The following is an 18795-nucleotide window of genomic DNA, read 5'->3' on the forward strand; positions in this document are numbered from 1 at the left end:
CTACATAAAGGGAAAAAAACAGAAATGTGTATTCAAGATACACTCTGAAAAGAAAGGTACAATACCATCTGCATCATAGTCTATCAAAAAGACTACTGTGCCTATAGAAGCCCTCCCGATATAGACAAAGTAGCCTGCATTTTATGTTTACATGCAAGAAGCTTTGGATAGCTTTCAACACTTTCAAATTCACCATAGAGGGATACAATAGAAAAACTATTATGTATTGAGTAACACAGCCCCATTGTACAGATAATAGTCCCTCTCTCTTATGTCTATAAAGACAATGGGAAGGCTCAGGTTATCAAAGAGCGGTCCGTGTGCTTTCCTCTTTATAGATTCACTAGAACCACTATTATTTCTCTGTGGGAGCAAGGCCGTACTCTATAACTATAATATAGCCTTATAACCCGTCGTAGCGGGCTATACCAGCCATTAAAGGCCCACGCCATTGCCTCGGCCTTTAACAAGGGAGCAGGCTTTTAATGCCAGTATGGCTCCTCTATAGAAGGCTATAAGGCTATTAAAACATTCTGCCACTAGAAGGCAGAATGTTCTAACAAATAAAACAAAGGCCTCACGGAGCCCGAGGGATTGAAATCCTCTAAGTCTCCGTGAGGCCTTTGGACAACATTGAAATGATGGAGCTCTGAGCTTTTACCCGCCATTAGAAGTCCGGAACACTCCATTGTCTTCAATGGAGCTCCCAACATTCCAATGTTCTACTAAAGCCTTAAAGCCCGCCATAGCCGGCTATACCGGCTATTAGAACATTGGAATGTTGGGAGCTCCATTGAAAACAATGGAGTGCTCCGGGCTTATAATGGCCGGTATAAGCCTGGAGCTCCAACATTCCAATGTTTCTTTGTTCACAGCTCTGGCTGTGAACAAAGGCTTGGGAGAGCCTGAGGGGATTCCAATCCCCTCGCGCTCCCTGAAGGCTTAGTTCTTTTTTGTTAGAACATTCTGCCCTCTAGTGACAGAATGTTCTAATAGCCTTATAGCCCTTCGTAGCTGGGCTATACCGCTATTAAAGTCCCTCTCCCTTGTTAAATCTTTAACGCTGGAGAGGGCCTTTAATAGCCGGTATAGTCCTCTACGGCGGGCTATAAGGCTATATTAAAGACCTGCTCCAGCGTTAAAGGCCTGAGCCGAAGACGAGGGACTTTAACAAGGGAGCGGAACTTTAATAGACAGCATAGTCCAGCTACGAAAGGCTATAAGGTTAGGAGAACATTCTGCCACTAGAGGGCAGAATGTTCCGACAAATAAAACAAAGGCCTCTGAAGTTCGAGGGGTTTCAATTCCCTCGGGCTCCGAGAGGCCTTTGAAAACAACATTGGAATGTTGATTTGCGGGCCTTTACCGGCCCATAAAAGCATGGAGCACTCCATTGTCTTCAATGGAGCTCCCAACATTCCAATGTTCTAATATTCATTAGATCATTCTGCTGTTGCATTAACTCCCGTATCAACCTGTTCAGATGAATTCTCTTCCCTATCTGTTGCACCATTCCTCTTGTTTCTTCAAGGCCTACCTGACAGTTTCGTAATAGCAACTTATCAAAAAAGTTGATGAAAAAAGCTTTTCGTACACTTTTACCTGTTCTGCTGGGCTCTTTTGAGTTATGTCGGTGCAGATTCTATAATGACTCCACAGATGCCATAAGAGATACAGAACTTCCAAATGTTGGCCACTCTGCTTCCTCTGTGTCACAACAGAGCCACCATCCACGTACTGGCTGTTTCCTAACTAGACTATTACAATTCTGTCTTCTAGGCCTCAAGAATGCAGGATTTCTCACACTGTAACTTAGCCAGAAAGCATCATTCAGACCAGTTGCTGAAATACGTCATTAGGGTCAAATTTAACCTACCCTCCACATTAAATGTCAAATTTCACTGACCCTCCACATGAAAAGCCAAATTTCATTAACCCTCCACATTAAATGCCAAATTTCACTAACCCTCCACATTAAATGCCAAATTTCACCGACCCTCCTCATGAAATGCCAAATTTCACTAACCCTCCACATTAAATGCCAAATTTCACCGACCCTCCACAATAAATGCCACATTTCACTAACCCTCCACATTAAATGCCACATTTCAATAACCCTCCTCTTTAAATGCCAAATTTCACCGACCATCCACATTAAATGCCACATTTCAATAACCCTCCACATTAAATGCCACATTTCAATAACCCTCCTCTTTAAATGCCAAATTTCACCAACCATCCACATTAAATGCCACATTTCAATAACCCTCCACATTAAATGCCACATTTCAACAACCCTCAACATTAAATGCCAAATTTCACTGACCCTCCACATGAAATGCCAAATTTCACTAACCCTCCACATTAAATGCCAAATTTCACCGACCCTCCACAATAAATGGCACATTTCACTAACCCTCCACATTAAATGCCACATTTCTATAACCCTCCTCTTTAAATGCCAAATTTCACCGACCATCCACATTAATTACCACATTTCAATAACCCTCCTCTTTAAATGCCAAATTTCACCGACCCTCCACATGAAATGCCAAATTTCACGAACCCTCCACATTAAATGCCAAATTTCACTGACCCTCCACAATAAATGCCACATTTCACTAACCCTCCACATTAAATGCCACATTTCAATAACCCTCCTCTTTAAATGCCAAATTTCACCGACCATCCACATTAAATGCCACATTTCAATAACCCTCCACATTAAATGCCACATTTCAATAACCCTCCTCTTTAAATGCCATATTTCACCGACCATCCACATTAAATGCCACATTTCAATAACCCTCCACATTAAATGCCACATTTCAATAACCCTCCTCTTTAAATGGCAAATTTCACCAACCATCCACACCAAATGCCACATTTCAATAACCCTCCACATTAAATGCCACATTTCAATAACCCTCAACATTAAATGCCAAATTTCACCGACCCTCCACATGAAATGCCAAATTTCACTAACCCTCCACATTAAATGCCAAATTTCACCGACCCGCCACAATAAATGCCACATTTCACTAACCCTCCACATTAAATGCCACATTTCTATAACCCTCCTCTTTAAATACCAAATTTCACCGACCATCCACATTAAATGCCACATTTCAATAACCCTCCTCTTTAAATGCCAAATTTCACCGACCCTCCACATGAAATGCCAAATTTCACTAACCCTCCACATTAAATGCCAAATTTCACCGACCCTCCACAATAAATGCCACATTTCACTAACCCTCCACATTAAATGCCACATTTCTATAACCCTCCTCTTTAAATGCCAAATTTCACCGACCATCCACATTAAATGCCACATTTCAATAACCCTCCTCTTTAAATGCCAAATTTCACCGACCATCCACATTAAATGCCACATTTCAATATTGCTCCTCATTAAATGTCAAATTTCACTGACCCTCCACATGAAAAGCCAAATTTCATTAACCCTCCACATTAAATGCCAAATTTCACTAACCCTCCACATTAAATGCCAAATTTCACCGACCCTCCACATGAAATGCCAAATTTCACTAACCCTCCACATTAAATGCCAAATTTCACCGACCCTCCACAATAAATGCCACATTTCACTAACCCTCCACATTAAATGCCACATTTCAATAACCCTCCACATTAAATGCCACATTTCAATAACCCTCCTCTTTAAATGCCAAATTTCACCAACCATCCACATTAAATGCCACATTTCAATAACCCTCCACATTAAATGCCACATTTCAATAACCCTCAACATTAAATGCCAAATTTCACCGACCCTCCACATAAAATGCCAAATTTCACTAACCCTCCACATTAAATGCCAAATTTCACCGACCCTCCACAATAAATGTCACATTTCACTAACCCTCCACATTAAATGCCAAATTTCACCGACCCTCCACAATAAATGTCACATTTCACTAACCCTCCACATTAAGGGGCCGATTAGTATGGCGTTTTTTCCGCATCCTCCGGGCCGGCGGAAGTGTCCGCCGGCCTGGAGGATGCGGAAAAACCGCGGCGGAGACTCCAAAGACCCACCGCCAAATTAGGATGGCTGGTGGGTCTGGAATTCCGTCCGCCGCTTTTCCGCCGCGGTCGGCTTCCGACCGCGGCGGAAAAGCTATAACATGGCAGGCGGTGTCTATGAGACACCGTCCGCCATATTATGATGTTTGTGTAAATATGCTTTTCCACGGCGGCTTTTCCGCCATGGAAAAGCATACGGACATTCACTTTGGGGGCCCGTGCGGGCCCCCTGGGTGAATGGGGGGTGGGGGTGCACATGGGGGGTACCTATGGTACCCCCCTGCATTTGCGTACACAAAGCAGCAGGCACCGTGCGGTGCCTGCCGCTTTGTGCATGTAAATGCAACACATGCATTTTTAACATTGCGGCGGGTGCAGCTTGAAGCTGCACCCGCCGCAATGTTAATAATAGAGGATGTGACCGCCACCCTGGCGGTCACATCCTAATTGCCATGGAGGGACCGCCGCTGCCCATGCGGACGGTCCCTCCTACTCAGGTGTGGCGGACGGACGCAAGTCCGTCCGCCATCCTAATCGGCCCCTCAATGCCACATTTCTATAACCCTCCTCTTTAAATTCCAAATTTCACCGACCATCCACATTAAATGCCACATTTCAATAACCCTCCTCTTTAAATGCCAAATTTCACCGACCATCCACATTAAATGCCACATTTCAATAACCCTCCTCATTAAATGCCAAATTTCACTAACCCTCCACATTAAATGCCAAATTTCACCGACCCTCCACATGAAATGCCAAATTTCACTAACCCTCCACATTAAATGCCAAATTTCACCGACCCTCCACAATAAATGCCACATTTCAATAACCCTCCACATTAAATGCCACATTTCAATAACCCTCCTCTTTAAATGCCAAATTTCACCGACCCTCCACAATAAATGCCACATTTCACTAACCCTCCACATTAAATGCCACATTTCTATAACCCTCCTCTTTAAATGCCAAATGTCACCGACCATCCACATTAAATGCCACATTTCAATAACCCTCCTCTTTAAATGCCAAATTTCACCGACCATCCACATTAAATGCCACATTTCAATAACCCTCCTCTTTAAATGCCAAATTTCACCGACCATCCACATTAAATGCCACATTTCAATAACCCTCCACATTAAATGCCAAATTTCACTAACCCTCCACATTAAATGCCAAATTTCACCGACCCTCCACATGAAATGCCAAATTTCACTAACCCTCCACATTAAATGCCAAATTTCACCGACCCCCCACATTAAATGCCACATTTCTATAACCCTCCTCTTTAAATGCCAAATTTCACCGACCATCCACATTAAATGCCACTTTTCAATAACCCTCCACATTAAATGCCAAACTTCACTAACCCTCCACATTAAATGCCAAATTTCACCGACCCGCCACATGAAATGCCAAATTTCACTAACCCTCCACATTAAATGCCAAATTTCACCGACCCTCCACATTAAATGCCACATTTCACTAACCCTCCACATTAAATGCCACATTTCTATAACCCTCCTCTTTAAATGCCAAATTTCACCGACCATCCACATTAAATGCCACATTTCAATAACCCTCCTCTTTAAATGCCAAATTTCACCGACCATCCACATTAAATGCCACATTTCAATAACCCTCCTCTTTAAATGCCAAATTTCACCAACCATCCACATTAAATGCCACATTTCAATAACCCTCCACATTAAATGCCAAATTTCACTAACCCTCCACATTAAATGCCAAATTTCACCGACCCCCCACATTAAATGCCACATTTCTATAACCCTCCTCTTTAAATGCCAAATTTCACCGACCATCCACATTAAATGCGCACTTTTCAATAACCCTCCACATTAAATGCCACATTTCTATAACCCTCCTCTTTAAATGCCAAATTTCACCGACCATCCACATTAAATTCTACATTTCAATAACCCTCCTCTTTAAATGCCAAATTTCACCGACCATCCACATTAAATGCCACATTTCAATAACCCTTCTCTTTAAATGCCAAATTTCACCGACCATCCACATTAAATGCCACATTTCAATAACCCTCCACATTAAATACCACATTTCTATAACCCTCCTCTTTAAATGCCAAATTTCACCGACCATCCACATTAAATGCCACATTTCAATAACCCTCCACATTAAATGCCAAATTTCACTAACCCTCCACATTAAATGCCAAATTTCACCGACCATCCACATTAAATGCCACATTTCAATAACCATCCACATTAAATGCCACATTTCAATAACCCTCCTCTTTAAATGCCAATTTCACCTACATCCATATTAAATGCTAAATTTGCCCAACCCTCCTCTTTAAATGCCAAATTTCACCGACCATCCACATTAAATGCCACATTTCAATAACCCTCCACATTAAATGCCAAATTTCACTAACCCTCCACATTAAATGCCAAATTTCACCGACCCCCCACATTAAATGCCACATTTCTATAACCCTCCTCTTTAAATGCCAAATTTCACCGACCATCCACATTAAATGCCACTTTTCAATAACCCTCCACATTAAATGCCACATTTCTATAACCCTCCTCTTTAAATGCCAAATTTCACCGACCATCCACATTAAATTCCACATTTCAATAACCCTCCTCTTTAAATGCCAAATTTCACCGACCATCCACATTAAATGCCACATTTCAATAACCCTTCTCTTTAAATGCCAAATTTCACCGACCATCCACATTAAATGCCACATTTCAATAACCCTCCACATTAAATACCACATTTCTATAACCCTCCTCTTTAAATGCCAAATTTCACCGACCATCCACATTAAATGCCACATTTCAATAACCCTCCACATTAAATGCCAAATTTCACTAACCCTCCACATTAAATGCCAAATTTCACCGACCATCCACATTAAATGCCACATTTCAATAACCATCCACATTAAATGCCACATTTCAATAACCCTCCTCTTTAAATGCCAATTTCACCTACCATCCATATTAAATGCTAAATTTGCCCAACTCTCCACATTAAATGCCACATTTTACCAGCCCTCCACATTAAATGCTGGGTCTATAACAGTTACCTGTACGCTATAGCTAGGCAAGCCAAAGAGAACACATGCCTAGCTCAAGAATAATGTCTTGCTCAGACCTGAGTCGCCTTTGAATGACCAGCAATAGCTGAGCCTGAGCATGTCCATCTCTTTTCACGGATTTGTAACGGGAAAAAAAGTTGTGTCATCCTGTTCAAAGACATAAAGCAGCAGTAACACGGTATGGGCATAAATAAAACCTGCATTGTGTGTTTTTCTCCTTCCACTGAAATACCTCTGAATCTATGAACACTCGCTCTGAATTTACCACATCACCTTGAACCATCATCAGCTCCTCAATCCGCACCCATATCACAACTGATTCATTGTACCAAAAAGTTGAGCAGTGACTTCTACTGCAGAAATGGATGCCCTCCATCCCATACCCCTACCTCTAAGTTCGAAAGCAGGGTACCTGCATACGCCATCACGTACTGATTTATGTCAGCAATATACCCCGTAAAATAGAGTGATCACACGTCATGTATAGCACAACACAAAAGCAAGTAAATACATAATAATGCGCATTGTTGATCACCATTGACCCCCAAGTTAGACCATTCATTGAGTTAAGTTTCAAGGAGAGCTCTAGAGCTAGGGTTTTTAATTGACCAATATGCACCCCATCATTTCTTAGCTAACGTCATAGTTTTTTTTTACTGCATGTCTGATGTGACATTAATGTAATGTACAATTGTTATGTGTTTTTATGGCCTAGTGGCAAATTAAAGACTTGACTGACTGACATTTAATTTTAGGACCAGATTCTTGTGAGTGCTTCTAATTACTTTTACATAATTGTGCAACATTTCACTTCCTTTGAGACTCTTTTCTAAAAATAACTTCAATTATTTTCACATTTCCTAATCTCCCTTAGACTGCCCAGGGGTTATGTGAGTTTGCTACTGCGCCCTTCTGGTAGCACTACTGAATATTGTTTGAAAAAACCCTCTACGGGGCCATAACTGGTGGCTATATAATATTTTTGTTCTGCACAGGGATTATAATTCCTCTTGTGACCATAGCTCCACCATTATATGAAATATATTTTCTCTGAGCACCTCATAACTAAGACTATTATGCATGTCTCCGTCTGCCTATTGTGAAGCCTGTGATGTTTCCCTGTCTGTACACTTGTTTTGTGCCTCCACTTAGCAGTGAGACTTATATTTTTGCTTCAGCCACTGTATGTTTAAGTATAGCAGATACATTTTCTGTATAATATCTGAATTTCACGTTAGAAATATCAATGTGCCAAAATGTCATTGATCAAATATTCTGAATCAAAATACCATGAAGGTAAATATTTATAGGTAGGCAAAGGTTTATTACAACCCACTTACTTAATTTCATTTATATGTACCTTGACAATATATGTATCTTTAGGTATGTAAATGTAGAGTTAAGAATAGGAAATATATACTTATCAATATATACTTTTCCGCTTGATATTTTAGTCTTCAATATTGTTTGTACAATATTTTAGTGCATCTATATTTCCCGCGTGATATTTTGGCGTACAAGAAATCATTCACTACATTATAGTCTCGCCGTTAATGTGCGTGTTGCCACATAGATCAGGAGAGAAATTTCTCATTCCCATCTACATGCCTTAACTGCCATTCATGCTCTGCTTGCTAGCACAATATGGCTAGATGCTGTTGTGTAAGTGAATTAACCTCTAAAACTCAATTAATACAGTTTAACATTTCCCTGGTGCCAACCTTGAAACAGCCCCTTTTTAGAAGAGTCATAGGTTTTAATCTAAAGCCACTGACTCTGAATCTGATGAACTCAGTTTTCAAAATTATATTTAATAAAGATGTCAAATTGCTATGTTTGCCCACTAAAATATACAAAAAAGGGGTTGATTGAATTCTTGAATTAATCTCAGCTACAGGTAATTACTTGGGTCGCATCACAGTCTATTGTTATTTTGAACACCAATGCCATCTTAGTTTGGGCCAAGCCGCACATCTATGTGCAAATCAATCTTGACCTTGCTCCAATGGGAACAGTCGGGCCCGAACTGCCAAGTCAGGTCCTCCCTGAAACGGATTCACCATAGTTAGGGCTCATGGAGCCCCAAGCCAAATTATCTGAGTTTTTGATGTTCAACACTAGTGAACATGGGGGAAAAGAAAGCATAGGGATAGGCTGAAAACGAGTTTAGGGTAAGGCCAGAAATTATGTCTTAATGGCTTGGAAAAGCTGCATCAATAAGATTGGGGCTTACCATGGTGGATAAAAAACGTCAAGTTCAGCACAAACTTTATGCAAGTTGTAGCTCAAGATAAAATGTGTATCTTCTTGGAAAAGAAGCAGGAGAGCTGTTCTCAGGTCCACCAGAGACCTTAATAGACGTATCTTGCCTAACTAACCTTCAAGTGCAATCTTCCTGATTTAGCTATTGTCCTAGTGAGTACTCCTCCTGTTGTTGTTATCTTTTCTTTAATTATTTTTTCTCAAATGGACTGTTCTATATAAGTAATCAGTTTTTACTTTATATGTATCTCTTCAGTTATTAGAATTCTTCATTGTTTTACTGCAATCCTTTTTGGGTTATTGATCCTTGCACCATCCCTGGAGTAGGTCTTCTGCATACCCACATTTCTAAAGGGTGAAATAAGAACACTTTTAGGAGTTCTTGGGTTTGCCTCCATGGAGCCTTCCATGCAAGGGTTGTGACAAAACTTATATCAACTTCTTCCAAAAACTCTGGTCACTTTCCCAATGTACACCTGCTTCAAACTGAACAAGTATTTGCATATAACAAGAGCTTAAGGATGTGTTTATTAATAGCATTGCCAAACAAGGGATGCTGTTTACAATTAGCAGTGCTTGATGGGATTGCAAATTGCATGCATGTTATTACACCTCTGCACTTAAAGTTACTATTGTCAAGTTTGGCACTATTCAACCAATAGCATCTAGTTTCACTTATAGCATTGCCAGGCACTTCGCACTCATAACAACAGAAGGATATTTTAAAGTTTTGCAAAAACTGTTGGCATGAACATACAAGATTACTTTATCATGTAACCACACATGATCGATATAGTTAATACACTCTAGCATGAATGTTGCTTTCTTAGGGGCCATGGTGTAGTCCGGGTGCTAATTTGCTCATGTGTCTGTGCAATTAACCAATCACTGGCTTGTTTTTTTGTAACATGCACCTCCTCTCTTGTTTTCATTCAAGCTTTGTATGCAATGGAAATTAATGTGGAGAAAGACAGACAGACTGGAGAAACTAAGATTCTCTCAACATCAGCCATTGGCCCAGAGGCAGTCCATCAAAGAGGGATCAAGGTCTATGATGACGGTAACAAGGTAGTCTATGAAGTCCGTAGTGGAGGTGTAGTGGTAGAAAATGGAGTCCACAAGCTGAGCTCCCAGGATGTAGATGAACTTTTACACAAAGCCGAGCAATCAAACATGCGAGGAGCACTTGAAACAACATCTCTGGCAGAGAGGACAGTAATCATTGATGGAAATCTTAGAAACACAAAAGAACAAATACTCTGTAAGGAGGCAAAGCTAGAAATGGTGAAGAAGTCAGGCAGAGAGTGTCCTGGGACTCTGGATTATCAAAGGGACAGAGCTAAGAAAGAGGAAATCCGTGACGGAGGCACAGATCAGCCAGTGACTATGATTTTCATGGGTTTCCAAAACATTGATGATGAAGAAGAGACAAAAAAAGTATTGGGCTACGATGACGCTATCAAGGCTGAACTAGTCCTCATCGATGAGGATGATGAAAAGTCCTTGCGAGAAAAAACTGTGACTGATATCTCCATCATTGATGGAAATGCTGCTGAGTTAGTATCTGGGAAGCTTTTGACAGACACAACAGAACCCTCGTCCCCGGAAGCAAAAGAAGAAAGCCTGGTTACGGAACCTGTCCCAGGTACTCAAAAGAAAAAACGCTGCCATTGCTGTGTAGTAATGTAATCACTCCTTCCTTTCTATCCTTAAGTCCAAGTAGTATGGGCTACAACCAACTATTTCAAATTACTAATTGCAATACTGTGACCTGGAAGAGAATGTCTCTGCGGTGTTGCAGTTGGTTTGGGTATACTTGGAATTGTTTAGCAGCACTTCCTCCAGAATCTACGCACAATCTATTATTTATATATTGAGTGTACATATGTATACACAAAGACATATACATACAGTGTAGATGTATATAAATATACAAAGAGAAACATAATATATGTATGAATTAATATTTATTTTCACCTTTTTGTAAATTTTATATTTACTCTAAAATATCTAGATTATCTAATAAGCCTTCCACATGGCACTAAACGGTGAATCACTTAGTGATTTCAGTTGCATTTTAGATTTACATTTTCTTATCTATGATAGTAACTAATACACTTCTTCATCGCAAGAACCATTTCATAAGTGTCCTTCACAAAGGGGAATGCATACAATATTTTGTTTCGAAGATCACTCTGTGGAAGGGGTCATATAATTAGCTTATGGTTTAATATTTAAGATATTTTGTATAATTGACAAAAACCTCTGCTTTTTTGCCGTACGAACTTCCAGTTCACAGTATTGTTCTATTCTGTCCGTCCGAGGGAATGATCTGTGCTAAAATACTGGCACATTGAAGGAAATGTAACTGCTGGTTTTGTAGTGTGGAGACAGTAGCCGTGCCAATTTTTATAACCAAGAGTAGACTTTTTCAGTCCACAATTCGTGGGCACCGTGATCCTTGCAATGTAGTACTAGGCACAAACAAGCATACTTTCCCATTGTTCTTTACTCTTTTTGAACACAAATGTGCTAAGATTTCTAAAATAAGCTAGAGGGAGGGTGCTGAGGTATGCGAGGGAACATACTTTTTGAGACTGCCAGAAGCCTATATTTTTCTGATGTTAATGCATTTTTTTACATACACATTCTTTGCAAAAGTGAATTTGAAGTGGTGAGATTTGTTGTTTTGTACATTTTTGTAATTCTTCTTTCTAGCCTGTGGTGGTTTTTTTAATAACATGTTTGCACTCTTGTGGATGGTGCTCTACTGCCTGGCCGGCAAATGTTACATCCTGACTACTTGCAGATACTTTTACATATCCTTGCTCTGTGTTCTTTTCTTTTTGTGCTAGTAATTGGGCACTGTTCCCTTCCACCATTACTTGGCTGGAAAGATCTTACAAATAAAATAAAAAGGAATAAAGATATGATAGGCCACAAAATCCCTCTCAAAGAATAAATGTGATTATACAAATCAGGCATCGAATGTACAATCGGAAAACAATGGATATAAATTTATTGTCACACTGCTATGTTAGTTTCAGTTTAGTTTTCGCCACCCTTAAAGAAACAAACAGGCTAAAAACAGGATTAATATTTATTGTCACATTAACTGAAGGAAGAGCATCTAGGTGTTGGTTTGTTGGTAAGAGGTGATGTGGTAAGGTATCCAACTCAGTTCCTTATATAGCCTAGAGCAGTGGTTCTTAACCTTTTGACTTCTGTGGACCTCCACTTAATCATTACTGGAATCCGGGGACCCCATTGAGTCACATTATTGGACTCCGGTGACCTAGCCTAAACTATTTCATTGACTACAAAATACACACAATAAACACAAATATAGAGCCAAGCAGTCCTCTGACAAATACACAAATTACTAAATAATGTATTTAATGATCAAACATAAACAAAATGCACATTTTAATTGTAATGGGCAGGCTGGAGCTTTTCTAAATTCAACTGAGGCAATCCATGGAACATACTGTATTCTGTTTGATGCACTTGCACTGCTCCCACAAATCAGCCTGGTGATACCACCCTCATTTTTAGCTCTGATTTTAAGTCCCTTCACATTTACAGAACGTTCCAAAATGTTCAGTTTTACATTCTGCTGTCCTATTTATATCCACTTTATTAATTGGTTAGTATTACTTATTTTCTATGTAGTCACAGGCCCCCTGAGAAGGCGTTGTGGACCCGCAGGGACCCCGGGACCACAGGTTAAGAACTGTGTGTGACTCACATGAATATGTCAAAGCTCAACTGGGACAGAGGTTTTTTAATCTATTGCATCAGTAAGGGTGATACTTATTAGCACAATGCCCATTTTTATCAAACTATTTAGCAACAAATCTAAGAGAATGTATTTGATTGACTGTACCCCATTGATAACTCATAGCAGTGATGCTTTTAGAAAGTAATGAAAAGACAGACAGGTCTTTTTTTTTTATTGTAATATTCCTCAGAGACCTATCTTAATGTTTGTGCAGTAATACTCAAAGTATGGCTTGGTTGATGCATGCGGCCCTCCTGACCTTTACATGCAGTTCCCTGGTCAACTGCAGCACTGGGCTGTAGGTTACTCCATTCAGCACCAACATTAAAAATATGTTAAATAAGCAGGCAAGTATTTCTTTAAAGGTTAATTACAGTTAAAGAAAGGAAGAAACTGTGGTGTGCTGCATTGCTTAACTTTGGAACACCTTCGTTTTTAAAGATATCTTGCAGCAAACATGTAAAAATATGATAAAGTCTCTTCAAAAAATGTATTTTATTAACATGCAGAATCGTTTCACCTTAGTCAAGCAGATATCAGTGCATTGAGAACTATTTTTTTAAGTGAAAGTTTTCGAACATGAATTTAGAAGCATTCATGCTTACCCCTCTCCCCCCCCCCAATAACAATGCCAATAGTGAATAAAGAGGAAAGTCAGCTGTTATGTGTCACCTTTTGGTGGCCAGGGTTGCTATTATACATGAACAAATTTATAATTTCTAAAATCAAATGCAGAAGAAGGTTTTGTACAGCATACATCATATATTTCGAGGTACTCATATATGTAATAATGAAGAAAAAGGAAGGAAAGTGAAATAAAACAATTTCCTAGGATCACACAATTTAGCTGAGTGGGGAAGCAGGGATTGATCCCAGGTTTTCTGATTCTGCATTGTGCAATTCATTTCAGTCACTAGTTACACATGCTTCGCTTCCCCTACAGCCACCTCGCACCGACCACCCCAGCTCCAAACCCTTCCCCCTCTGACCACCACTCTAATGGCAGCAGTGCAGCCTTCAGTCACACCACAGACCAAACATTTTGGCCGCTGGGAAAATGTTTGCGAGTACCCATGGCTTAGTTTCATTTTCTAGTAATTTAAACGTCTGCTGGTGTTAAGTGGGGGTGGTAAGTGGTTGTTGGGGAACTGTGTTGCAATGAAGCATTATCGAGTGGTTGTGATTTAAGAGAGGTAGTGTTGCTCCTGTAAATTAATTCTCTGCATAATTTACACAACTGAGTCAGATTAAAGGGAGGCATCTGACAAGATAAGTGGGATCATAGAAATAAGTGGACAATTAAAAACAATCTTTACATTTAACATAGAATTTGGTGAGATAATCTACATAAACATCTTGGATAGACCAACATAGCACCCGTCAACGTCAGATACCACTCCTACTCTGTACTAACACCGTTCTCTGACATTGTTTTGTTACAAAAGTGAATCCTAATAAGGAAAAATCATAGATTATGTTTATACGTACACCTAAAAGGGAAAGAAAAGCAAAACATAAAACAACAGATCAAGTACTCCTCAGTGAACATGTATTTAGGTGTTTGCTATATAATGAAAGCAACAAGAAACTCAGGACAAAATATATATGACAAATATCCCTGAATAACTAATATTCAAGCCCCAGACACAAGACTACTCTTTAAACTGATGTGCACAGTGTGGTTGAGCATGCATGTAAATAATTGAATACTAAAATGTGTAGGGGCTCGATAGGTGTGCATCTGAGGCCCTCATTTTGAGTGGCCCAATATATTCCATTATGTTTACAGCACATGAGAAAATTGTGAGTTCTGCATTTAACACCGCACCCCTGCAATTGTGCCTAAGTACATTTTCGTTAGGTGAAACCTGCTAAAACCACAAGATAGACAAAGCCAATTTAAATACTGAAACTTGCAAATGCTGGTACAACAAAAAGCAGCAAAATCCTTGTGTTAGTCCCCAAAACATGGAATAGGTGCTATTTATCCCACCTTATAAATTTAGACCTTCACACTAGTACTCCCCTCCCCCTCCCCCACTCATAATGAAGTTCTATGTAGCACTTATTGAAAGTGTGAGTTAGCTCTTTCTTTGGATGAACAGAGAACGTGTGTCGCCCCCCCCCCCCCACACACACCCCACAAGAGGACACGCATATTCTCAATGTTTTCCAGAAATTCACAGATGCCTACATGAATGATCATTTCAGGGGTAGATATGCCATTTATTGCAAGGCAAGCCTAATAACCAGCAGGGCTGATTCTGGTGGTGAACAGCATGTGAGGTGCTTGGTACCTTTAGTTTTGCCATAAAAACAGGTAGGCAGAGTGAACAATTTGCATGCTCCTGGCAAAGAACAAGCCAATAGCTTTAAGATAGAAAAAAAACTATAGTCACATTCTGCCAATAACCATACTATCCCACAGGCAAAGGAAGAATAGCCCCCCCCTCCCACGCCTGGCCAAAAAAAGCTGTTTACATTAACAATACAACGCCGACACAGGAAGGCGTATACACCCCATGGAGGTCAGTCTAGACTAAACTCAGAGGCTTTCTTAGTCTGTGTCCCAACTGAGCATATATGAAACACAGAGCTCGTGACTGCAGCGGATGCTTCATATTCTTAAGAATTACACTTATGGTGCCTGCCTCAATCAGCACACCGAGCCTAAGGATTCAGGGTCCAAGTGTGTTTTGATTTATGAGTGATTTTCCCCAGTCACAACACAAAAGGACAGCGCTGGGATTATGAAGGCATTCGAGAGAAATAAAATCAGGGGTCATGTTGCTTTTGGTGGCCCTTACCTATGAAATTTAAACATGAAAGAACTTTTGTCAGAAGAAAACATTTAAAAACATAATAAATGAAGCATTGTTTTTCAGAAACTGCAAAAGAAAGAACGCCGGTCAGTCGCACATAGTTAAGCAGGGTGCACTGGGACCCAGCGCCCTGAGGTGACCCGTCGAAGCCTGATAATGTTTGTAGAGAGAGCATGCAACGAGAAGGGGCACACGAGGCAGTCCTAGCTGTAGTTTCAGCTGGTTCCATGTCATAAGGGCACTAATCAGCCAGGCCTAGTTTTTCAGCTAGAGGACTAAGCATGCTGGGATATGTAGTTTCCCATTCACTTTATAAGTATGGGCCTAAAAGTCGAAGCATTCTTAGTTTGTTGACTGAAAACCAGGAATTAATTAAAATCATCTTATGAATGAGGTCACTTGAAAGCAACGAACAGTCTCCTGAATGTGTATAGCAACACATATGCCAGTTTAAAGCATCTGCATGGGAAATGACACTCTCTTACAATTCAACGCCTCTTCCGGCGTACTAAGCGTTATATAAATGCAATTACAATTAAACCAGGCAAAAATATAAACTCGAGCATTAGCCGCCTATTCTGCTCAGTAAGTAAACCTTCAGATGCTGACTCCCCCTCGATAGTCATCAAGCCTGTTGTGCCCTGCGTTATGGTGACCACCAGAGGCCAGGGTGATTGGCGGCCTCTACGCAGGGGCTGGCAGCGCGGCTGCAGTAACACACACCGACACCATTGCACTGACGTGCTCGAGCGCGCGCACCCCTTTTATTGTACGCCGCAGGCCACGCCTGGCCTGCGGATGCATGGGTGCGTGTGCGTGATAAGAACTAGACCGCTGACGGCCACTACATCCCTCTCCAACTTGCAAATGTTTTTTTTTTCAAACAGATAACGAGAAAACATTTTCAGTCCTGCAACATATTACATGAAAATGCCTGGGTACTTGCGTGTCCATTGACGTTGGGCTCAAGGCACCAGCCGGCAGGCATAGTCTTTCAGCATCTGGCTCGGTGGGGGGTTAGGCCTCAGATTGTATCTTCGGGCGTTGCCCCTACCACCTTCATTATTCTGGTAAGTGTCTCTGGCTTCAGCCACCGGTGTTTGGGGCGTTGCCACGGATCCACTTTCTTCCGCTTGAATTTCCGGGACACTGACGTTGTCCTCTCTGGTTGTCGCTGTTCCGTTGGGTCGGGTCCCCTCTCCTGCCGCTTCCGGTCGCTGACTGCCCCCTTGTGGGAGTGCCTTGAACCACGAAGTGTTCCGTGATACTTCCTCCTCTCCTCTTTTGGCCGTGACCATGGTGCCTTTGGTAGATGTGATAGTCCACGGGCCTGGTTCATATCGGGTTTGGAACTTCCCACCGGGACGTCTGTTGCGAATGATCACCCGGGTCCCCGGGCTGAGGCTCCTCGGCTGGGCCCTCCTGTATGTGCTGGCACGTTGGTGTCCTTGTCGCCTCCGTGATTGGGCCTCTTCCGTGTCAGCTGGGGGTGGCGCCCATCCTGGGGCGGTTGGGAGGAGATCTCTCCGTGGTCCTTGGAACATCAGGGCCCATGGGCTCCTTTGTGTGGCGCAGTGGGGTGTGCCCCGATACTCTCTTAGGAACTCGTGCAGCCTTTGCTCGGGATCAGCTTGCTCCACCATGGCGATTCGGAACACTTTATTGAGGGTCCGCATAAACCTCTCCACGTCTCCGTTTGCTTGTGGCCACTGAGGTGTAATGCGGCGGTGTTGAATTCCCCTGGTCGTAAGGAACGTGGCGAATTCTGCCCCTTGGAACGGCGGCCCGTTGTCGCTTCGGACCTCCGACGGGTAGCCAAACATGGAGAAGATCTTTTCTAGCGCCGGTCCCACATGAGTAAATGCCGTGGAGATAACTCTCTCCACTACGGGGTACTTGGAATAGGAGTCAATGGCTACCAGTGTATGTCCTTCGCCTGGAAAGCTTCCAAAGTCTATACTGATTTTGGTCCATGGGGAGGTGCAGGCCTCTTCTGTGATTATTGGCACGGGTCTCTCCAGATCGCTTGTCAGCTGGCAGGCCATGCATCCTCGTACATATTCTTCCACCATGGTCTCCAAATCTGGAAACCATACCTTTTCCCTCATGCGTGCCTTCATTTTCGTCGAGCCTTGGTGTCCTCCGTGGGCTAGTTGTATCGCCCTGTGTCTCAGGCTGTGGGGCATGACCAGCCGTGAGCCCCTCAGTAGTACTCCGTCATCCGTGGCACTCAGCTCGTGCCGGATCCGCCAGAATCTTGTGAGTGATTCCTTGTCCCCCGCTACCCAGGACGTGGGCGGGCGCAGGTATTCTGTCCACGATCCATCTTGCACTGCCTGAATCGTTCTCCGGTACACATAGTCGTCTGCTGCGGCTTCTTTTATTTCATCTATGGTCATGCTGTTCGGGCATGACGCGAGGGCTACCCACTGGGCATACTCCTCACGATCGTCCTCCCCTGATTCATGTTCTTGCGGAGAAGGGTGGCGTGACAGATAGTCCGCGGGATTCTTGGCTCCTGGGCGATAGGTGACCTCCATCTCGTAGGATTGTAGTTGCACCACCCATCGTTCAATGCGAGGCGGGGGGTGTGGAGCAGTTCCTTTGAAGAGGGATACTAGTGGTTGGTGGTCCGTGACCATCACGAACGGGTGGCCCTGTAAGTAGAGGTGGAAATGGCCGCAGGCCCACTTGATAGCGAGCGCCTCCCTCTCGATTTGGGCATATCTAGTCTCCGTCGGGGTTAGAGCTTTGCTGGCAAATGCTAATGCCGTCCACTGGCC

At 42.0% G+C, this 18795-nt stretch overlaps 1 protein-coding gene across 2 annotated transcripts in view; it reads left to right on the forward strand.

Moving 5' to 3' along the window:
• Positions 1–18795, forward strand: part of PALM2AKAP2 (PALM2 and AKAP2 fusion) — a 980740-nt gene that overhangs the window by 603421 nt on the left and 358524 nt on the right. The window contains exon 7 of one of the 2 annotated variants that reach the window (XM_078676629.1): positions 10347–11054. The exons of the other annotated variant lie outside the window; for it this stretch is intronic. Within the exon in view, the coding sequence (XP_078532755.1) occupies positions 10347–11054 (708 nt within the window). The remainder of the gene's footprint in view (positions 1–10346; positions 11055–18795) is intronic. 2 annotated transcript variants of the gene reach the window in all.

This window comes from Lissotriton helveticus, chromosome 2_1 (genome assembly GCF_964261635.1).
Source record: "Lissotriton helveticus chromosome 2_1, aLisHel1.1, whole genome shotgun sequence".
Classification (NCBI taxonomy): domain Eukaryota; kingdom Metazoa; phylum Chordata; class Amphibia; order Caudata; family Salamandridae; genus Lissotriton; species Lissotriton helveticus.